Source organism: Harmonia axyridis, chromosome 5 (assembly GCF_914767665.1).
Source record: "Harmonia axyridis chromosome 5, icHarAxyr1.1, whole genome shotgun sequence".
Classification (NCBI taxonomy): Eukaryota; Metazoa; Arthropoda; class Insecta; order Coleoptera; family Coccinellidae; genus Harmonia; species Harmonia axyridis.
In genome coordinates, this window is record NC_059505.1 from 9482995 (window position 1) to 9508037 (window position 25043).

At 34.8% G+C, this 25043-nt stretch overlaps 1 protein-coding gene and 1 non-coding gene across 5 annotated transcripts in view; both read right to left on the reverse strand.

Annotated features, from left to right (window-relative positions):
• Positions 1-25043, reverse strand: part of LOC123680652 (protein croquemort-like) — a 41005-nt gene that overhangs the window by 11513 nt on the left and 4449 nt on the right. The window contains exons 1-3 of one of the 4 annotated variants that reach the window (XM_045618651.1): positions 20761-20846; positions 4810-4914; positions 1404-1839 (exon numbers count right to left, since the gene is read on the reverse strand). In XM_045618651.1, coding sequence (XP_045474607.1) covers positions 1404-1826 — 423 coding nt within the window. In that variant the 5' untranslated portion in view covers positions 1827-1839; positions 4810-4914; positions 20761-20846. Of the gene's footprint in view, positions 1-1403; positions 1840-4809; positions 4915-6487; positions 6539-20760; positions 20847-25043 lie in introns of those variants that run through there. The other 3 variants (XM_045618652.1, XM_045618650.1, XM_045618653.1) reach the window with 3 other exon arrangements.
• Positions 12390-12462, reverse strand: Trnat-ugu. The gene has a single exon. It is a non-coding gene; the product is annotated as a tRNA-Thr (tRNA).

Sequence of the window (25043 nt, forward strand, 5' to 3'; positions counted from 1 at the left end):
CGTTGAAAAATCTGCTCATCTTTTCAAGCGATCCACGAATCTATCCAATTTTGTACTTGTACAAATGATAGTTCGAGGAAGCAATATCTGGAGAATACGGCAGTTGGCGTAGGACTTTCCACTTCAACATTTCCAAGTATGTCTAGACCACTTTCGCAACATGGGTTCTAGCATTGTCATGCAGTAAAATCATTTTATCACATCTCTCGTTGTATTGTGGCCGTTTGTCTTCCAATGCTCGGCTCAAACGCATTAATTACTTCGATAACAATTCCCCGTGATTGTTTCAGTCGGCTTTAACAATATCATAATACACTACACCGAGCTGGTCCCACCAAATTCTGAGCATGACCTTGGAACCGTGAATATTCGGTTTGGCCGTCGACGTGGAAGCATAGCCGGAATATCTCAACGTTTCTCTGCGCTTGGGATTATCGTAATGAACCCATTTTTTGTTTACAGTCACAATGCGATGCAGAAATCCCTTCCGTCTTTGTCTTGCAAGAAGATGTTCACAAGCAAACAAACGCCGTTCAACATATCTCGGCTTCAACTCGTACGACACCCAATTTCCTTGATTCTGAATCATTCCCATGACTGTTGGGCGTTCTGAAATGGCTTGTTGTGTCATTCCCATGATCCAGCCTATTATTGTTGCGTTTGACAAGAGTCTTACAAGTAATGTCTCGAGTTCTGCTTCTTCGAAAACCTTCTCTCTTTCACCGCCATGCTGGTCTTAGACGTGAAAATCACCATCCTTCAAGCGTTGAAACTACTCTCGGCACGTTCTTTAACAAATAGCTGCCTCATTCTATGAGCCTGAGCCGCAGATTTTCTCATATCAAAGCAGGTAATTGACTAATATTTTCGATGGCCTTATGTTTACAAATACCCAAGCTTATTTTATGGCGATCTATTTATTCCGACTACCACTTACCGCTACAGCCATCTAGGGCAAAACAGCGGAAGCAAAGTTGTATACACTTAATATTTCACTATGGAAATTTGAGTATAGCGTAGGATAACAAAAAAGAAATGTTTCTCTGGGATAGCAATCTCAAACGGTAGTCATATATTTTCTTTCTTACTCATCTGTGAAATGGATATGCAAATCAATATTTACAATTTTAGAGAATTTCATTTCATCTTTTGGTGACTCTAATCATTAAATGAAACATTCAGTCAATTGATTGACATTTATAATTTAATATCTTGAAATTTCCGTGGTAGGATCAGATCTCGAGTCAAGTTGATTGATGGGCAAATTCTTACTTAAGAATGCCGAAGGTTGTGACATTGAACCTTCCATAAAATTATAGCTAAAATTTTGAATATACAGTATACTTTTTCATACATAAAGCAGATATGGTACTACTTCTAATTTTTTGGAGATCATTACTCACCAGAGGTATAACATTGAGGGCTGTGATATTATCATTTAATGTGAAATTTGATTTATCCTGTTGGAAAAAGTATTCCTTAAAATTTCGAAACGATATCGTATCATTATCGTTGAATGTTATATTCCATTTATGAACTATTTCCTTGAATACAAAAGGTCCAAGTTCTTCAAATCTGGGTTTGATGGAGGTATTCATGAGATCTTGTGGATTCGTCCAATTAAAGTAATAAAAATCTATACGCATATCAGCCACAGGATCCTTCCATTGTTTAAAGTAATAGTTATTTTCTTTCATGACGAATATCTCATTATACAATGAATCCACAATTATTCCTTCATAACTGAACAGTCCTATGCCAACAATCAGAAGGGGAGTAGAGACAATCAGGTGAACATAATTCCTGCCTCCTCTTTTCACTTTCATGTTGAATTAGTTTCTGGAGAGATGAAATAATGGTTAATATTGGAGTACCTGATCCATTTGAGAACATAAAATAATTCAATCTCAATAACCAAAAATCACAAAAATCCCGAATTCGTTATCTATAGTGAGTGGATCTCAGAATATCTTCGAGCTAGAAAAAAATTAATAGCAAATTTCTGGGCTCGATTTTTGAGAGAATTAATTTGGCTAAAACCCCAACCTTATACATTCAACTCTTTTCAAGCTATAAGAGAAAATTGGAAAATGACGAGAAATGAAAAGTTCCCATTTGTGGCCCAGGCACTTTTTTCAGAAGAATCCATCAGGTGTAATTATTTATTTTATTTGGTTAGGACTTATGATACTAACAAAATGAAATCGCTTTTTTTCACTTTTCAAAAATATATTACATGATGTATGAATTTCTTATCAAATCATGAGAAGTTTTAGTTTCAGAAGGAAAATCAACCAAGTGCCTATCTCTTATTATCTGTGAAATTCGGATAATTAAAATATTCGGTGGCCACCACGGTCCAATTTCGGATATAACTACATTTCAGGTGTAGGTACACATAAAGGGTGATTTTTTAGAGCTATAGAACTTTGAATTGCAATAAAACAACGATGGATTATTCGATTGACATGAATTTTATTTATCCGCAAGATAATCTTGTGCCATTACATTTTAAATATGATTTCTGGCATATGACCGCCATGGCTGGCTCGGATGTAGTCCAATATGGACGTCCAATTTTCGATGACTTTTTCCAATATTTGTGGCCGTATATCGGCAATAACACGACGAATGTTGTCTTCCAAATGGTCAAGGGTTTGTGGCTTATCCGCATAGACCAATGACTTTACATAGCCCCACAGAAAGTAGTCTTGCGGTGTTAAATCACAAGATCTTCGAGGCCAATTCACAAGTCCAAAACGTGAAATTAGGCGGTCACCAAACGTGTCTTTCAATAAATCGATTGTGGCACGAGCTGTGTGACATGTTGCGGCGTCTTGTTGGAACCACAGCTCTTGGACATCATGACATCATCAATTCAGGAATGAAAAAGTAAGTAATCATGGCTCTATACCGATCATCGTTTTTGAAGAAGTACGGACCAATGATTCCACCAGCCCATAAAGCGCACCAAACAGTCAGTTTTTCTGGATGTAACGGTGTTTCGACATACACTTGAGGATTAGCTTCATTCCAAATGCGGCAGTTTTGTTTGTTGTCGTAGCCATTCAACCAGAAGTGCGCTTCATCGCTAAACAAAATTCGCTTATGAAAATCGGGAACAACGGCAATCTCATTTTGGGCCCATTCGACGAATCTTCGCCTTACTTGATGATCGTTTGGCTTCAATTCTTGCACGAGTTGGATTTTGTAAGCACGCAAATCAAAATTGGTCCGCAAAATCTTCCATAAAGTCGATGGACACAGATCCAATTCCTGTGCTCGATGGCGGATAGACTCATTCGGGTCTTCCTCAATGCTACGCTCTACAGCAGCAATAGCTTCTTCTGTACGCACCGTACGGCGTCTCTGGGGATGCAAGTTATCGATAAGAGTAAACGTGGTGCGAAAACGTTCCATGGTTAATCGAATTAACTGCTCCGATGGACGATTTTGTCGACGATAAAATGGACGTAGTGCGCGATACGTATTCCGCACAGAACCATTATTTTCGGAATGAAATTGCGCTATTGGCAAGCGTTGTTCTGGCGTGATGAATTGCCGAACCAAACTGAGAATTAATCACTTGACAGCTGTTAAATCGGTCGCCATCTTAAACAGTAATGCCAGTTTAAAGTTATATACCTCGAAAAAAAACACCCTTTAGAACCAATTTTAATTATTGCAAGTGAAGTCAAACTTATCCATCATAACATTCTTTTGATTCATACCCACATTTTCATACTTATGGCTCCAGAAATACTGAACTGAGTGATGCAAACCAATATTTTCAAATGGGATAAATGTTACAACCAAAATGTTTTTCATTTTATTAAAGAAATTGCTTTCGGTCTGAATGAACTGTTCATTACATAGTAATTTGTTTCGTATGCACACAATTTCTTGGGTAATAAAACTCAATTATCTAAAATGATCTTGAACTTATGTATGGATATTCAATATTTTGTTGAGTTTCTTCAAATCTTTGATGACATTTATTTAGTGAACAAGCTCATTTATACTTAAACATGGAATATTCGCACCTCAAACTTGTTGTCGACTTTAATGTTTGACTCCTTTTGATCAAATATGCTAGCATTGCTGTTTAGATTGAATTCATTTTTAGACACCACTTTCTGAAACAACTTTCTTTGAAACACTTATATGTGCTGTTTGATAACGTTTCTTAAAATTTTCTAGTGATAGGAATTAACATGCAGCCTTTGCTGCTTCTTGAATTTCATCTTTTTCGGAATTGATTTTGGAATTTTGTAGAAGCAAATGTAGTTTTGACAAACGCTCCGTTCAGTAACCCAAGGCAAACCAATATTTTGTTGAAAGTAAATAAATCATAAATAAATCACTTGATTACACATTCACTATTTTTTATGCACTATTTTTTAATTGCAGTCTATAATTATAAATATAGACTGCAATTATTAATGGAATATAATTAGCGTATTCGACTGGCTGCACCAATGCGAATCAATTCGAGCTGATTATGTTATTTAGCACTACAAAAATTCGAATTAATTCGCATTGGTACAGCCAGTCGAATATGCTATGAGTAATATTTTTTGGGCAAAATGTTCCATTAAAGAAATGCCATTTTCCAACTTCGACACCCTGTATCTCGAAAACTAGTCATGTGATCGAGTTGGACCTATAAACTTTGTTCTATTCTGAAAATTTTTTTTCATCAGGCTGGTTCATCATTTTTAGTAGACGTATGGCAGACGGACACAATTTTTGATTTTTACATATTCCGATACGTGAAATGTAATTTAAAAAAAGATTAAGTAGACTCACCAGATGCCACGTGTTTCACTGATTTAAACAATATTTATGGGTTGAGGATTATCCCAAATCTAGTTATGGATCAATTGGCTATCTACTTTATTGGGGTACTTTTATCTGAAACAGAGAAAAATTCATAGATATCCTTGGAAGGAAGATAAAATCCGGTATCAGGTTACAAGTTGTAATAAGAAATAGATTCTCTTCCTTTTATTATACTACGAATGTATTATCAAAGGTTGTGTACCACGAGTGCTTCTAATTTTATCAATGATTTTTTCTTGATCACGAAAACTTAGTTATTTGGCAGAAATATGAAAACAAATCGATTGATAAAATCACGAGTCCGTCAGGATGAGTGATTTGATCCCAATTCGATTTTTTTGAATGTTTTGGCCAAATAACCAAGTTTTCGTGGAAATTTTTTCGATATAGAAAATAAACCACTCATCGTACTTATCAAATAAAAAAGTTTGAAAGATGAAAATAAAAATTATATGATAAAATTTGAAGAACGAGTTGTATTTGGGAAGATTGTATTTTCGAAAATTTGAATGTTCAATATTCTTTAGGATGGCACTGGATCGGTTTGTGTTCATTTTTCAATAAACCTCGAAGCATTTTAAGCTGTCAATAATGACAAATTTAACGTAAATTTTTGTCGTTTCGATATAAACAAGTTATTATCGATGATAAAACAGTTTTTTCAGAATAATCCTCAATGATTGACTAGACAAATGCATTGCTAATAGTTGAAACCATCAAAATGTCAGATTTTGACATGTGAAAAAAATAATGAAAGGTAATACCACGAGTGCTTCAAATTTTATCGATGATTTATTCTTTTCCACGAAAACTAATTGGCAAAAATGAAGAAAAAATCGATAGATTTTATCTAAATTTGGTTTGTTTGAATGTTTTTGCCTCAAATAAACAAGTTTGATTGATACAAATGAGAAATGATGTGATAAAATTCAAATAACGAGTTGTATTTGGAAAGATTATTTTTTTCAACAATTGAAGTCTTCAATATTCTTTTAGATAGCACTGAATCGGTTTCTGTTTATTGAATCCCGAAGCGCTTTAAGCTGTCAATAATGACAAATTCAAAGTTAAATTTCGACGTTTCAATGTAAACAAGGTATTATCGATGAGTATCACGCACAAAGCACCTAGCCGGTGAATTGATAGGAATCTGTATATATGCAAAGTTGATGATATCTTTAATGAAAACTTTCATTTCCGAAATCTACAAGTTGACAATCTGTCTGAATTAAAATTAATTGCATCTCAAAATTGAAATAACTAACAAAAACTATTGCAAAACAACTACGATCAAACATTTTTACACAAGGAGGAAGCAGTTTTATTAGTACAATCCCGAATGATTGGCTAGAATAATGCATTGCTTATTAGTTCAAACCCCCAAAATATCAGATACTGACATCTGAAAAAAAAATAATTATCCGTCATTCTAATCCGTGCTTTTTTTTAAGATTTTACTAATGAAAAAAATTAAACAAAAAACATATCGATCTGTGATCTATGATATCTAAGAAGTTGATTGTAGCTAGTATAGTTCAGGAAAAAATGCAAATACAATGCCTGAAAAAATATTGAACCATAACCCTTAATAGCTGAAAGAGCGGACATTTCTAATGTTTGTGATAGATAATTATCAAAGATTTACCTGCAATATGAATAGTACACATATTTCACTCAGGATGATTGATTCTCTGATACACTTCACATATAATGTTTGTGAGATTTGATCGATCGAATAATGATTCTGGGAATTCTTTCATAATATATGCTAATTTTACTAACCCAGTTCTGACCTTGAAGGTCGATAAAAAAAACACTTCTTCATACGGTCGATGTCCCTTGAAAATATTTCTTTACTCCATCTTCAATCTTTTGGCCATGATTCGATGGAGAAAGACACGAAATGGAGCTGTGAATGCCTATCAAAATTCAGCACCTTACTTGGCCATTTTTTTTTGAAATTTTTTTATATATTGAGTTTTAGGTACGTATTTATCCAAATTAATGTCAATAAAACTTCCGCCTTAAATTTTTTACAAAAAAAATTGATATTATTATATTATGTGCCAAGTATGGTACAACTCGCTTGAAGGGAACGAAAACATTTTACTCATTCATATCAATTTATTAGGAATAGTTTGTAATACAGTGAAATAATAGGTATTTACATGCCAAGGAAGGATATTATGGCTTTTTCTTTCGTAAAATTTTTGAATATTCGAGGGAGGAATATTTATTTGTTTTACTAGGCAGCAAATTAGTATAGGTATAGATTGACTGCCGCGGCTCATTGTAATATGATAGTATATAGCAATTCAGCCAAGGCAGTCAATCTACTTTGCTGTGGAGATATGTTGAACAGCATTTGTTTGCTTGTAAACAGCTCTTTGACTGGAAATGAAGAATGGATTCATTACGATAATCCCATGCGCGGAAAATCATGGGGATATTCCGGCCATGCTTCCACGTCGACGGTGAAACCGAATATTCACTGTTCCAATGTCATGCTCAGTATTTTGTGGGACCAGCTTGGCGTAGTGTATTATGAGTTGTTAAAAGCGACTGAAACAATCACAGGTTATCGAACGCAATTAATGCGTTTGAGCCGAGTATTGAGAGACAAACGGCCGCAATAGAAGAAGGGAAGTATTGTTATACGAGCCCCTGTGAATATATTGCCAAGAATTGAAAAATTGAGCGATAAATATCAAAACTATTGATTTTTTATTATAATTAGACCTCCATGGAACAGGTCTTGTGATTCAATGATCTATCTTAACAGAATTATTATATAGTGGTTTCTGAATGATACATTACCAATATAATGGGATAAATGATCAATTTTAATTTTAATTTCACCAATATACTCACAAAAATCTACTGACGAGGGATCAATCTTCTGAAATATATTTGATGAAATAAGTCGTTCGAATGAAACCTTGGCTATGCTAATAGTGTCAACATTGTAAGGCCAATCCTCTTTTATTGAGTAATAATTCTAATCTAGACATTTTACCTATTATGTATATAATTACTTCTGCACCTTGTTCAATTTTTTTTTAATTATTAGTAGGTAAATAAAATACCCTCTCAGATTTGATGTCGAGTATATCAGTTCTTGTTTACCTCCAATTGCGAACTTATGAAATTTGGCCTGGGAAACAATTGTTAATCCAGGCTCACAAAAGCCGGAGAATAATGTACAATTTGAGCGGTATCATTACTCACGATGTCTCTAATGTCCAAATTTTTGCCTGGGGACAGTCACACAAATGAGGTTTGAAATTATTAATGACGAATCCATGGTTAATTCAACAACTTTACAATTCCATATTTTCCCATTTTCAGAACAATATTATTCAATAAGATAAAAACCATTGATTATAAAATGGGAAATATGATATAGGTGGGTTGTTCAAAAAGTTTTACTGTTCGAAAAGAGAGGGCGTTAGTAGTAGACTAAATTTTGTTTTGTTTTGTTTGTACACTCTTCATATGAACGTGCGTAAAGTTTCAAGTAAAGTGCAGTGATTTTTTGATTTTTTGAAATCAAAGGAAATTCATAAACGAATATTGAAAGTGTATAAGAACTCTCTGCTTAAATTAGTACAGTAAAAGATGTGCTACTGAATTTAAACGTGGTCTTACAAGCCTTGAAGACGATCCACGTCAAGTATGTCCAAAAACAGCAACAACATCAGAAATCGTGGAAAAAATACAACATATCCTATTGGAAAGTCATCGAGTATAAGAGGTTTAGAAGAAGACCTAGGCATCTCATTGGGCAGTTTAAGCAATATTTCGATTTTTTACTGAAGTATTGAGTTTCGGAAAGCTGTGAGCAAAACGGGAGCCGCATTCGCTAACAATGGAACAAAAAAATTTTCGAATGATACGTTCTTAGCAACATTAAAATCGTTTTCGAAAGGATAAAGTGAATTTTGAGCGTCGATTAATCACTATGGATGGGACTTGGGTCATCCTCATGATCCTGAACCAACACAAGAGTCTAAAGAATGAGGTGAGCCTGATTCATCGGCTCTGAAACGAGTTACAGTCCAGAAATCGGCCAAGAAAGTGTTAGCATCAATTTTTTTGAGATGCCAAAAAATTTTTTTTTTGAGGATTATTTGAAAACTGTTAAAACAATAAATTTTGAAGACAATTGTCACCTTTAGGACCAGATAAAGAAAAAAATTCCTGAAAAGACGCCGGTTTGCAAAAGAAAAATTTTTTTCATCAGAACAATGCACCTTGTCACAAGAGCATTTTGACAAAGACCAAAATAATGAATTGAAGTTCGAATTTTTAGACCATTCACCAAATTCACCAGATGTGTTTCCTAGCTACTTTCATCCGTTTCCTAAACCCAAAAAAAATTTCAGGCGTGGAAAGCGTTTGTCATCAAATGGTGAGATCATAGTAGTTGTAGAAACGTATTTTGCAACCCTTCCAGATTCTCCCTTCAGGAATGAAATTCATATCAGGTGTGTGAATAAGTCTTTCCCGTTTTTTTTCAAATTTTGAGCCTTTATTGTGAAAAAATGGTTACAAATGAATTATTGAAAGTATTGGCCATCGCTAGCTACAACTTTTCCCCATCTTTCTGGCAACATACGAATCCCGTTGCGGAAAAATTCGACCGGTTTGGCCTCTATCCAGTCATCCACCCATTTTTTGGCTTCCTCGTAGGAATGGAAGTGCTGGTCAGCCAGGCCATGCGTCATCGATCTGAAGAGATGGTAATCAGACGGAGCAATGTCTGGACTATACGGCGGGTGGGGTAGGACTTCCCATTTGGGCGTTTCTAAGTATGTTTTCACCGGCTGTGCAACATGTGGGCGAGCATTGTCATGTTGCAAAATAACTTTGTCGTGCCTGTCGGAGTATTGTGGCCGTTTTTCTCGCAGTGCGCGGCTCAAACGCATCAATTGTCGTCGATAGACCTCGCCTGTGATCCTTTCATTCGGTTTCAGAAGCTCATAGTAAACCACACCTAGCTGGTCCCACCATATACAGAGCATGAGCTTGGCGCCATGAATATTTGGCTTGGCCGTCGATGATGATGCATGGCCGGGTAGTCCCCATGATTTTCTTCGCTTCAGATTATCGTAACGGATCCACTTTTCATCGCCAGTCACGATACGATGCAGAAAACCCTTTTTTTATGTCGCTGAAGCAGCTGTTCGCAAGTGAAAAAACGCCGTTCGACGTCTCTCAGCTTCAGTTCGTACGGCACCCAATTTCCTTGCTTTTGGATCATTCCCATGGCTTTCAAACGCTTGGAAATGGTTGTTCGGTCAACTCCCAATGCTTCAGCAAGTTCTTCTTGCGTTTGACACGAATCTTCATCAAGCAAAGTCGCCAATTCTTGATCTTCAAAGATTTGCGGCCGCCCGGAACGCTCCTTGTCTTCCACGTCGAAATCGCCACTTTTGAAGCGTCGAAACCATCCGCGAACACTTGAATCATCGACACAACCTTCTCCATAAGCTTCCTGAAGCAACCGATGCGCCTCGGCAGCAGATTTCTTCAAATTGAACCAATAAAGTGAAACTTCCCGCAAATGACGTCGACTCGGCTCAAATTTCGACATTTTCAACTAATGTGTTAGTGTGGAATTGTTGACAGATGAATAAGCTTTGATTATGACATATGTAACCTTTAAATACTCGCACAGTATTGGTGGCGCCATCTCTTACAAAAAACGGGAAAGACTTATTCACACACCTGATAAATTGTAATCCTGTTGGAACAAGTATACTGATGTTCAGGGAGACTATAGTGAATAAAAAAGTATATTTCAAACTCTAAAATTGTGTTTTTCTTATCGAACCGCAAAACTTATTGAACAACCTTGTATTTTTCTTGGTTGCCTAGTCAACCGCAGAAAAAAACAAATCATATTCCGCTAGTTGTAATAATTAATAGGCTTCCATTAGATTAAAATTAAAATACGCAACTAGTACCTATCTAAGGCCAAGGCCGCGCCTAGCCCAAGATGCGCCCCTGGGCAAATATTATAATTGCGCCCCTTTTTGTTTTTGCTTCTGGTGACTCAAATTCAAAATTAAATAAGATTGACTCTACATGCATTATTGTGCTGTGATTCTTACATTCTCATTTCACTGAGTAATTATAATTTTGAGATTTATCTGAGAACGTCTTAATATTCTAAAAGAAATCAAAATATTTCAAATGGTTTGAAAGTAGTTCAAATCTTTTAGGGAAAAACTGATTAGTTTTTCATCAAAAGCAGTTTTTCACTGAAGCATGTTACGCATTGGACAATTCGAGGGAATATTCAATGATCCTATAAAGGCTTCTTTGATTCTTGAGAAGTAAATAAAGAGGTTTTGAGAGCGAAAAAAATTAAGAAATAATAATTCACCTATGAACACGAAGATGAAATAGTCAAAAATCCTGACTTGAAACTCAAAATAAACTGTTTTTTTGCCATACTTGATTTATGGTATTCAGGAATACGAAAATCTGCTGAGTTTCGATTTTATAAAACGCTTGAACATTTTGTTTTTTTTTCTTCAAGATGATTGAGTAAAACAATTGGATGATGCGGATGAACCATTATTTTAAACTTGAAAGCGCCCAAGCTCAACTGTAGTTAATTTGATATAAAAAATCATCTGTGAAATTAAATAACATTATTCAATACATAGGTACTTTTAGTAATTCGGGTTTCTCGGAAGAAGTAGAAAATGCCGCCTTACAATATTTGCCGCTTCGGCGAAATTTGATTTGTTTTTTCCTGAGAAATAATTTCATTCTTTTTAGTTTTTAAGTACATACTCATATGTAAGTGTGTAATATATTTCGAATAAATTCTATATATTTTTCTTGTTTCTAATATTCTCTTCTTCCGAGTCTTTTTCATATTGAATAAAAACATTAATTAATTTCAATGGTTTCTCAAAACTATATTTTAAATGTGGCTTCAGCTTTTAGATTTCTGAAAATACCAAAATCTTCCAATAGATTTCATAGAAATGTGAGAAAACTACTAATAAAGTCACACTGACGAATGCTTCAGTCTCTCGGTGCTCGAGGAATCCCCTTATTTAGTCTAAGCGCGCACAAGATTGCAGAAATATATGCCGTGCGACGCGATGCATATCAAGCTCAAGTGATATAAAGTAGCTTGATATCAAGTCATGCAATAAATATCTAAAATCAAGTCAAGTCAAGCTCAAGTATGTAATTTTTCACGAGCTTGATTTTCAAGTAAAGTAGTTGGTTAAAATGTCATGCTACTTGGCTTGATGAATCCCTATTCCGAATGAACAATAGAATGACTATTAAAAATTTTCAGATATAAGTTTTGACATCGAAAATTTTTTTCACCATTTATTAAGGGTTCACTGAACAGATAATAATTTTGATCTGGAAATGGTCTCAAATGTTAGTGTTTGACTCATTGATAACTGTCTAACGAAAAAAGGTAGAATCTTGAAATTTTCGGTTTTTGAATAATATGGATGTTAAATTAATTTCACGGCATTCAGACAATTTTTCAACTATGTCAAAAGTACCTCCTCGAGCGGGACTCGAACCCGTAGCATCCGAATTACAAATCCGATGCTCTTGCCTTTGAGCTATCGAGGAAAGGCGAGAGCATCGGACTAGTAATCCGGAGGTTGCGGGTTCGAGTCCCGCTCGGGAAGGTACTTTTTCCAGAGTTGAAAAATTGTCTGAATGGTGTGAAATTAATTCAATATATTAATCTACAGACGTTAAACCATTATTTATCAATATAGATATTCAAAATTACGTGTGTCTATTAAAATAATAGTAAATAATACTTCGCATAAACTCATAAAATTTCCATCAATTGACCAGCGACAAATCAGATAAGATGAAACCTGAAATTTTGCCTGTTCGCTACAAGAAGTCAATAAATCACTTTTTTACAAGAAAAGTCTTGTTTCATTTGGAAATTAGACATGAGTGCACGTATATCAACTTGTTGTTTTCAATCTCAATGACAACAAGAGTGCCTACCGTATTGACCTGGCCTAGAAGCACTTTGGCTTACTACGGTTACAGGTGAGTTTTATTCTGTGCCTAAATTCATTTATGGGAGTTCTAAAATCATTAAAATTAATACAAACCACTTCAATGATTGTTGTTTCTGTTTAGTAAATATTAATGAACTCAATCGAAATAACCGAAGTAAGTGTACAGGGTGGGCAAATTTCGATGTTTTAGGACTACAACTTTTAAACCAGAGGAGGATGTTATATATTTCTGAAATCAGTTTCAAAAAATGGCACAAAAATCTAGTATTCCCATTTGAAAAAACATAACTTGGGGTCATAGTTCGTAATTTAAGACCCCCCTGAAAAGACTAGCACGCCACTGGATTCTACATAAAGTGCCTGTATAATGTTTTAATTTCAGTGCTCTATCATCAGTATTAGCGGAGATATAAATGTTTTTCGATATCGCCATTTTTCCAATTTTCGCTTATAACTCGAAAACAAAAGAAGGTGGCCAAAAATTAATACTACCCTTGTTAGTTTCTCAGAAAAAGAGACCGAGAATGGAATATCAGATTTTGTCTACCTCCTCTGGTTTAAAAGTTGTAGTGCTAAAACATCGAAATTTGCACACCCTGTATTTAACCAATATAGACTCGGCAATACGCCATATCCCACACTCAGATGAAATACTGATTCCAACATTTCATCAGGTACCAGATATCTCTGATGACGAATATTTTGCCTCTGATTGCTCTTGTGAAGCTAATAAAAGTTCTAATGCTAATAAAACTGACAGTGACTATGAGGGGACGTCATCAATTCCTCAACGCTTCAAAATGAATTTAATTATTTCACCAAGGATCTCAATTTATCGAGAAATACTTCTGCAGTACTGAAAAAGATCTGCTACCATACTTTTCTCAAGAAGACAATCTTGTATTTTGTCACGAAATTAGGGGACTTATGAAAGAAATATATTTCAGAAGATGGTCGCCTATTTATTGACAGTTCAAAGCGAAGTTTAAAATGTGTCCTTCTAAGGATGGGAATAAATATGGTTCAATACCCCTAGCTCACTCAACGAAACGGAAAGAAGAATATAATGCCATAACTTTGGTCTTGCAGAAGATAAAGTATCATGAACATCAATGGATGATTTGTGTAGACTTAAAAATGGTGAACTTCCTTCTTGGGCAGCAAGGTGGTTACACGAAACGAAATATCCGTGTTTCTTGCGCCTCTGGGTTAGTAAGGACAAAACACACCACTCGGTTAGAAAATTTTTGCCTCAGAGACAAAACATGGACGTTGGGGAAAAGAATGAAGCAATTTATAAAGGCTCTTGATAAGAATGGGTCATGTTTTGCATATATAGGGGTTAAATGCATTAGTTGAGTACAGAAAAACTCAAAGCAAGAATATTTGACGGCCGATAAATAAGACAATCAATTAAGGATCCTGCCTTCATGAATTCAATGAATCAAGTTGAACGAGGAGCTTGGACATCATTTGTTGCAGTTAAAGAAAATTTTCTAGGCAAACATAACATAACATAACAGCTCAAAACTATGGTGAAATGTTTAACAAGATGCTTAATAGTTTCAAATCCTTTTTTCAGAAAATTTAGGTGGTATGAGTGAAAAACACCAAGATATTTAAGTTATGGGAGACTGCTACCAAGAAAGATGGGACATGCACATGATGGCAGATTACTGCTGAAGTTTAAAAAGAGTCTGTATGATAGAAACATTCAAGAATGTCTCGGAAAAGAAGCTTTCGAAGTGTTGAGTGTCTATTTGATTTTTTCAATGTTTTTTTGTGAGTACGACATAATATTGTATTTTGTTTAAATAAAATAAATTTCGTTTCTATTTTTGTTTAATACACTCACGGATTTGAGTTGAAATAATGTAACTTATATTTCTCTAAAATTGTATATCTCAAAATTTTGAGCTCCAAGGTAAAAATGAATACGTTATTTGAATTCAGGACATCAAATTGATATGGAATCAACTCAAAAAACCTCGAAACCAAAACCGCTGTTCCTCTGTGAATCGGTAATTTTCATGTCTGGCTTAGGAAGAATTGATAAATAAAGTTCAACAAAAAAAAACACCTTGTATATTAAAATTCCTTTAATATGATAGGATATTCGAACGAAGTGGAAAACATTAAAGGAAGCAAGGTATTCCTCGAACTTCCGCATGCAATTTTAATACTCAATAAATCTAGTCAAACCTGAATATGTATTCAAAAAGGTTCAGAAGTTAGAGTAAGGCGTTGAAATCGCTTGACTAGTTTTTAGTAGTTGACTTTTCGAAAAATAGTTATTTATTATACAAGGGAAAAAAGTATTAGACTTCAGCTCGAGGTAATGTTGTCAAAACAAAATAAAATCCGAGAGCTAAAATCTAATATTTTTCCCGTGTAGAATACACAATTTTTTTCTGTGACAGGAAAAACGACAATTTAATAGTAAAAGAACATATAATTACAATATATCAAAGTCCGAATGTTATCGATATGAAATTTGAATTTTGAACTAGTAAGCTGCAATTAGACATGCGTTGCTAAGGAAAACTTCAAAGTAATCAAATATCTGTCAATTTAATTTTGTAATTTGTTTCAAAAATTGCGAACTCAGTAATAATTGTTTAGCAGTTATTTTGTTGAATAATATAAAGTTAAAAAATGTCTGATTCCGAGTTTTCTCTGACTTCACCGGAGTTGATAGAAGCAGCGCAAGTAGCGTCACGAAAATTATTGCCAGCTAAATCGCGGAAAATTTACGAAACCGCGTATTCAAGATTTATGGAATGGAAAATGAAAAAGACATGCAGTTCTTTCTCGGAGACAGTGTTATTGGCTTATTTTTCGGAACTGGCACAACAACAAAAGCTATCAACAGTGTGGTCGAATGATTATTATTCCTTTATCTAGGTATATGTAGTTATGTATATATATCCGGGAAAAAAGTACTCACTTTTTCCCGGGGAAAAATGTAATTTCGTGAAAAGTCATATTTTGTTACCTGTCAACAGAGATAAAATGTCAATTTTTTTCCCGTCACAGAAAAAAAAATTATACAAATGTTCATTTAGCGATGAAGCACAATTTACCAGAGGTGGTATTAATGATTTTAAAATTCACATGTCTGCCCCGAACTCGAATAAAATCCTTTTGCTACAAAACAAGCCAATTTACAATTCAGATTTTCATTTAATGTTCGGTATGGTGTTCATAATAATAGATTGGTTGGTCCGTGCGTGTTACCATTCTTTATTTTGATTTTCTTTAGATTATTTGACCTGTTTCGCTTGATGATACAGCTGTTGATATCGGAGGCATGTATTTTCAACACGATGAGGCTGCTGTACCTTATTTCAAGGCCATTGTGAACACTTTTTTTGAACGAAAATTTTTCAAATCGTTGGTAGGAGTGGACAGCATAACTGCCCCTACATAAATCCTATCGATTATTTTGTTTGGGGTTACTTAAAATTAGAAGTTTATTCGATACGAATAAACGATAGAATGCAACTTCTTCAGAGAATCGAGGACGCTTGCAACTTGCAACAATTTGAAAAAAAGTCAAGAAATGGTAGGAAAATCAATAATTTGTCGAATTGAACCAGCACAGAAATGCATTTGGACGAATGTTAGCCATTTTGAGAAATTTTTTTTCTCAGCTCTAATGGCTTTCTTATAGGATTAAGGTTTTTCATGAATATCTTATGTTTTTAAGGACTCATTTTATTGTTCATTTTTAGTTTAGATATTGGATAAATAAAGACTTCTGCAAACCTCTGCATTTCGTTGTGTTTCGATTTTACGACTCAAAAAATTCGAATAAATTGGTAAAATTATTAAATATCGAATGGAATTTAATTTTTTTGAAATTTTGGTATGAATATTCAGATTAGACTATATTCATTGAAAATTAGAATCGCATGCAGAAGTTCGAGAAATACCTTGCCCCCTTTATTTTTGTTTTTTTATTCGAATATATTATTAAATTCGAAAAATTTTGATGTACAAGGTGTCTTTTTTGGGATTAATCTTAATTATTCATCAATATTTCGTAGGCTGGACCACAACAAAAATTTAGTTACTATGTATGTCTATGTATGACGTAGTTTGTTCACAAAATATCATGAAAATATATAGGTTGGTCCCAAAGTTATGGGTAGTTGGCGAAACTGACAAAATTAATAAAACCGCTCAGTGTTATATCCTTAGCTTCCGCCTATTTACCAATGAATCAACCTGTATATAGAGCTCCATCATAATCTACGGAATGATATCGACAATTTTTTTGGCTGTTAGAATGTCCGCCATCGTATATAAGGTAACCCTAAAACGGCATATACTAGACCTAAATTTTTCAGTGTAGGTCCAGGCTCAGGTTTCTTGTAATTTGTTGATTAATTTCAATAATGGGCAAAATCCTATAGACAATTCTGGACGATAATTTTTTTCATATTCATATTGCTCATTCATGCAAACATTTAATCAGTTGTAAAATAGGAAAAAACTTCAGGCAATATTTCCTGAGCATCATATTATTGGGTATTTTTTTCGGTATTGTGCTCAAATTATTGTTTGCTGTCCACACGTCATACAACACGTTCAATTAGGTCAGATTTATTTTTAATGAAGTATTAAGTATTTTTTCTGAAATTATTCTTTAACTTGCTTGAATTCTAGGAACGCGATCGACAACAAAACAGTTTGTATGAAGCTCGAATTTGTTATTTTATACTTAAATGCAAATTTTCATCTAGATCGACTATGCAGTTTTGAAAGCAATAGAAAAAATTCCTTGCCAATATAGGTTCTCGTCTTGTGTTCCTAAAAAGTCATCACTACATATTGAGTATTTTCTGTCTAATCGGAAGTGCAATAACCTTTTGCAATTGTTGCTGGTGCTGAAATTGTGCCTACTGCTCTTGTTTTTATTGCAGTTGTCATTGCAGCTGCTGTTGATGTTACTGTTATACAATAACAGCTGAAAAATCAACATCTGCTACTGACGTTGCTGTTGCAATTGTTGCTATTACCATAACAACAGCAATAAAATAAATTCAGAAGTCACAATTACAACAACAATTATTGCTGCTGAAATTGTAGCTGTGAATATTTTTAAAATTTTCTCGACTATCTTCACACACGGAAGAGCGTGAAACTAAAAGATGGTCCCGATAACCTTGAAAAGGAATTTAAAAAACTTAAAATGTACCAAATCGATCTCAGCATTCCCTGTAACGATTAACACGGGTTGGGCTAGAAACTGTAAATGAGAAACTGTGCTGCTAATCCACTTATTTATGTTGATACCCAAATTAAAAAAAACTGCATAACTCATATATTGCGAATTGATACCTGAATAATTTTCTGTGATTCAAGGTAAATTCTGAAGCGATAATTTGAGGTTTAGGTAATTTTTTATTCAAGAAGTCTATCAAGTTTTCTATTATGAAATCATTATGGGCCGTCCTGCAAGGTACTCTAGCCATGTAATTAAAAAGACTAGTTTGACAACAATCAGTTATCAACGAGTTGCAATCTTCAATAGGTGTCTATTGAAAAATATTAAGAGCACCAATTGTGGATAATAGGACTCCTCAAAGTGTATTGATATTTTGTGATTTGTAAGAATTTAAACTTCATTTAACAGCCTATACAGGATGATTCACCGCGATGGCCTAATAGACGTTAATAAGAATACTAATCATAATTTTGTGCTGAAAATTTGCATGTTGAAGTTTGAGGCAATGACCTTTCAGCCTAAAATATTTTCAGATCTCTACAACTTTCGGTTATACCGGAAGCAGACAACTCCTCTCAAAAGGCACACCCAGTACATCATTGCATGGAATTTCTAAATGGCTGAGCCAGATTTTAAAATTGATTCAAATTCTATCGCATAACTTTTGAGAATAGAAAATCCTCATGCGAAAACTGAATAATGTATATTATGAAAGTATTAAAAAAATATTTCCGATATACGCAAATTTATCGTTGCTTCGAATTTTTTTTTTAACCAGGTTTATGTTAGTAATTGGAAATAATTAGATGAACATTTGTATTGTATTTTTCATTTTATGTATTTATGTAATGGTTGAAGACATGTGTCAACACATACAAAATAACACTATTTCAGGATTATTATTTGGAGATATCAACTAGTATTAAATCGATTAAATTCATTTCAATAAAATATTCCAGCTTTCAATTTTTAATTGTGTACATAGACTTCGCTAATTTCCTTTTTTTAATTAGAAGTATGACTCGTATGATCGATGACTGGGCCATAGTGTACCATAGTGAACTTTGTCTATGCTCAAATTTTTGTATTTTTTTTGTGAGTTTATAGGCTTCGCCTCAACTCTTGTAAAGTTCATATTAATAATAATAATAAGCAGATGTATCTGGTAACTACACAATGGTTTCGTCTGAAGTTATAAAAAATAAAAAATTATGTATTTATTAGTGATAAATAATTTTGAAATAACAAGGAAATCGATAGTTTAAATAATTTATTACCATAAGTGACATATAACCACTTTTTGATATCCAATTTCTCGAAAAATTCATTTTCAAGTTGAAAGTTGGTGCAGCAAAATTGTCTGCGCAGAAATTTTAATTACGCATCTTTATTCAGTTTTTGTGTTCTTTTCAAATCTAATAACGGATTTTCGAAATTTCGATATACAATCAAGGATACAATCGTTTTTTAATTTTTTGGTAATTCGGACCTGGGTTTTCCTAGTGACCATTAATGTGATTCATTCAAGCTTTAAATAAGAAAGAAGTGTGCCAAATATAAAAAAAAACTGGGTGGTTCGCTTGTTATGACCTCGGAAAGAAATGAACAAAATTCATGTATCACCCTGTATCTCGGTAACCAAGGCAGTCAGACCCAATAACAGGGATAATTTAGAACCACCTCGGTGTCCTCTATGTATTCACTATTCTAGTCTTTCCGTTTACCAATGAAACCCTGTATGAGGAAAAGAATGTGTCCTAGGTACTAGCGTAGTTCTTTGTGGAACCCCATAAGTCAGGGACGTCGCCAGGACTGGAATAGCGGACATTTTGCCGGGGCGCCAATTTTTAGGGACTCAAAGTCAGTTGGTGAAATAAAACATATTTTTTGACACAAAATATTTTCACTCTTCATAGTAAATTAAAAATTGTCAATCGCCAATTTCATTGAAATCGAATAGGCGGCATAGGTGCCCTCAACTATAGATTTGGTTTTTAGCTATAGCCTTTAAGAACTGCGTTGTCACTTTAGTATAGAGCTTGATACTTTTAAATAATTCAGGACGATTTTTAATGAAATCGACAAAACGTCTTATGATAAATTGGACGAGGTGATTTTGAGTTTGAAAATACGATGTCATATGAAATTGAAAAGATGCCTGAGAACAATAACAGAGGCTAATTTAAATAAATTATTATTAAATTGAGAAACTGGGAAATATGTACGTGGTTATAAAGTGATTTTCTACAGAGCCCTCAGCTGTTAAAAATATTTTGTTTTGGTCAGAAACAAAACATATCAATTCAATACTCCAACCAGATTCAATGAAGAGGTAGGTACCCATAATGAATTTACTTGTATTGAGCCAGATAAATTAGACAATTCAAGGCGGTGAACTTTTATTTTGTGGGGGTGCCAAAATATACTTACTGAATCTAAAATGAAAAAGAATACGTTTATTTTCATTAAGGAAGAGCAATAAAACCTCAAACATATATCTGAAATGTCAAAACCTATTTTGCATTGACACTAAAAAAAAAATAATAATAATAATAATGATATTATTATTATTTTGTATTTCGACAATTGTCGAGATTGAAAATCATAACAATGGCTGGAATGGATGGATAAAAATTCAGTCAAAATACTTACGAAACCAGGTGTAACAGTTTTATTGGCATATCAACTGATGGAATACTAACTTGTTTTGATTAAATTCGAAATAAGAAGAGCAGTTGTGGTGATAGTGTGTATTTATTGAAACTAATAGGATCCTTGATATTGACCTTTCACAAACAACATGAATTTAATTACGGGATTTTCAGTAATTGATCGTGTTGAATGAATCGAATAAATTTTTTACGAATTCGTTTTTTATTTAGGTCAACGATTTTTACGATACATTTTAGTCACACTTCCCAGTGGCGGTTTCTAATAGGTGTACATGTGCACGTGAACCCCCCAAATATCTTCATCTAAAGGAATTTACTTTTGTGTTTGACGTAAACGTAACGAATAACATACCAATTGAAAAGTCCCCGGTATACCATAGTAAAACACATTTTTTTGGCAAAAGTTGATTTTGATTATTCAACATAGTGTCATAATCGATAACATTTGTGTAATACGATTTGTCTTTCGCTTCTAAATAGGCCTCAGTTTCGGCGATTACTTCTTCATTGGCGTTGAATTTCTTTTCAGCGAGCATTCTTTTGTGGTCTGAGAACAAGAAAAAGTCGCTGGGGTCAGATCTGGAGAAAACGGTGAATGCAGAAGCAATTCGAAGCCCAATTCCTACAATTTTGCCATTGTTTTCATTGATTTGTGACACGGCGCATTGTCTTGATGAAACAGAACCTTTTTTCTCTTGAAATGGGGGCGTTTTTTAACGATTTAATCCTTCAAACGATCCAATAACGCTGTATAATAATTGTTGTTGATGGTCTGGCCCTATTGGAGGTAATCAATGAATATTATACCTTGCGCATTCCAGAATACTGATGCCATAACCTTGCCAGCTTACTGTTATGTTTTCCTCGCTTTGGATTCGGTTCATCGTGTTCAGTCCACTCAGCTGACTGTCGATTGGACTCCGGAGTGAAATGATTCATCCATGGTTGATTCATTGTCACATATCGACCCAAAAATTCAGGTTTATTGCACTTAAACAGCTTCAAACACTGCTCAGAATCATTAACACGTTATTGCTTAAGATCGATTGTGAGCTCGCGCGACACCTATTTGGCACACAGCTTTCTCATGTACAAATATTCGTGAATGATATGATGTACACTTTCAGATGATATCTTCAAAATGTGTGCTATCTGGATCAACTTCACTTTGAGGTCATTCGAAATTATTTTTCGTCGATGTTGGCCTCTTTTGGGCTTCGGTGCTCATTTAACCACGTTTAAACTTAGCATACCAATCAATGATGGTTGATTTTCCTGGTGCGGACCCCGGAAACTCTTCATCAAGCCAAGATTTTACTTCAACCGTATTTTTTCCCTTCCAAAAGCAATATTTTGTCAGCACATCGAAATTCTTTTTTTTTTCCATTTTTTTTTTCAAATAACAAAAGAAGCACACTCACAACTCAATATCTCACAAACTAATGGTCGGACAGCAATCAAATTTTGACACGTATCGTTTGAAGGTTGGTACTAACTAAGAATCATACGGATTCAATACTAGCACCGTCATCTGTGCATCAGATCGGGGACTTTTCAATTGGCTTAATAGAAGCACACAATTGTGCCACAAAAACACTAGAGAAAGAACTGCAGTCTCCCCATAGAAAATATTGTGAGAGATATATTACAGTACAAGGCTGTATAACATCAATAAGAAAACTAGGTGGTAAAGAAGTTTTGAGTCTAGCGAAATAAGCATTATTAATTTTTTTGCATAGGACATCATCGTGGGTTGAACAACTAAGACTTTAATCCATGTGGATCCCAAGGAATTTGGTACAATCTGCTGGAATTATAGCAGTACCTAGACAATCTATTCTCAATAGACCTCTCTCATAGTTTCTTAATCCGAAATAAGAACAAGCTGTTTTACCTATATTAACTATCGAATTGTTCCGGCGACACCAAGATATGAACTCAATCATAATTTTTTTCACAAGCTCTCTTGAAATCATCACAACTTCGAGCCTTGATTACGACAGATGTGTCATTAACAAATAATATAAGTAATAGCAGGATAAATGCGAGGGTAAGTATAAGGAGTGTGAATAAGTCTTTCCCGTTTTTTGTAAGAGATGGCGCTACCAATACTGTGCGAGTATTTAATGGTTACATATGTCATAATCAAAGCTTATTCATCTGTCAACAATTCCACACTAACACATTAGTTGAAATTTTTTCGCATCATAAATTTTTGAAATCGTGAATTTGCGGGAAGTTTCACTTTATTGGTTCAATTTGAAGAAATCTGCTGCCGAGGCGCATCGGTTGCTTCAGGAAGCTTATGGAGAAGGTTGTGTCGATGATTCAAGTGTTCGCGGATGGTTTCGACGCTTCAAAAGTGGCGATTTCGACGTGGAAGACAAGGAGCGTTCCGGGCGGCCGCAAATCTTTGAAGATCAAGAATTGGCGACTTTGCTTGATGAAGATTCGTGTCAAACGCAAGAAGAACTTGCTGAAGCATTGGGAGTTGACCGAACAACCATTTACAAGCGTTTGAAAGCCATGGGAATGATCCAAAAGCAAGGAAATTGGGTGCCGTAGTTATTTTGCAACATGACAATGCTCGCCCACATGTTGCACAGCCGGTGAAAACATACTTAGAAACGCTCAAATTGGAAGTCCTACCCCACCCGCCGTATAGTCCAGACATTGCTCCGTTTGATTACCATCTCTTCAGATCGATGACGCATGGCCTGGCTGACCAGCACTTCCATTCCTACGAGGAAGCCAAAAAATGGGTGGATGACTGGATAGAGGCCAAACCGGTCGAATTTTTTCGCAACGGGATTCGTATGTTGCCAGGAAGATGGGGAAAAGTTGTAGCTAGCGATGGCCAATACTTTCAATAATTCATTTGTAACCATTTTTTCACAATAAAGGCTCAAAATTAAAAAAAAAACGGGAAAGACTTATTCACACACCTTATAATTTACATCCGAACACCAAGAATAATAGAGGTCCCATTACAGAGCCCTGTGGAACACCCATATCTATATTATATTCTCTGGAATAATGTTATCGTTTCTCACTGACATAGTTCTGTTATGGAGAAAATTACGCAGCCAATCGGGAAAAATGCTTCTAAAGCCAAAATTATAACATTTATCTATAATTAACTTGAAGGATAGAGTATCAAAGTCGCAGGAGAGATCGAAAAAAACTCCTGAAACATGTAGTCCACAGTATTTTGCTGGCATATGTACACATTCAGTTTGTGTACGGTCGAAGTCAGTTTCATCATGAATAGACCCACGCCTGAACAACGCTTGCAAATAGTGCAATTTCATTTAAAAAATAATGGTTCTGTGCGGAATACGTATCGCTCACTACGTCAATTTTATTTTGTTTAGCGATGAAGCGCACTTCTGGTTGAATGGGTACGTCAACAAACAAAACTGCCGCATTTGGAGTGAAGCTAATCCTCAAGTGTATGTCGAAACACCGTTACATCCAGAAAAACTGACTGTTTGCTGCGCTTTATGGGCTGGTGGAATCATTCGTTCGTACTTCTTCAAAAACGATGATAGCCAGAACGTTACAGTCAATGGTGATTGGTATAGAGCCATGATTACTAACTTTTTCATTCCTGAATTGGACAAACATGATGTCCAGGAGCGGTGGTTCCAACAAGACGGCGCAACATGTCACACAGCTCGTTCCACAATCGATTTATTGAAAGACACGTTTGGGTACCTCCTGATTTCACGTTTTGGACCTGTGAATTGGCCTCCAAGATCTTGTGATTTAACACCGCTAGACTACTTTCTGTGGGGCTATGTAAAGTCATTGGTCTATGCGGATAAGCTACAAACCCTTGACCATTTGGAAGACAACATTCGCCGTGTTATTGCCTATATACGGCCACAAATGTTGGAAAAAGTCATCGAAAATTGGACGTCCAGAATGGACTACATCCGAACCAGCCGTGGCGGTCCTATGCCAGAAATCATATTTAAAATGTAATGCCACAAGATTATCTCGCGGTTAAATAAAAAAATTCATGTCAACCGAATAATCCATCGTTGTTTTATTGCAATTTAAAGTTCTATAAATCTGAAAAAAACACCCTTTATATTCCTCGAGTTTCCCATCCAACATTTATATTCAGCAATTTCCGATTTAACATTTTTAGACAAAAACAAATTGAAGAAAAAGTTGGAAGTAATTTACAGAAGAACATATTTTAAAGAGGTCTCCGGAGCAGAGCAAGATGAGTTTTCGATAGAAAATAATTGTCAA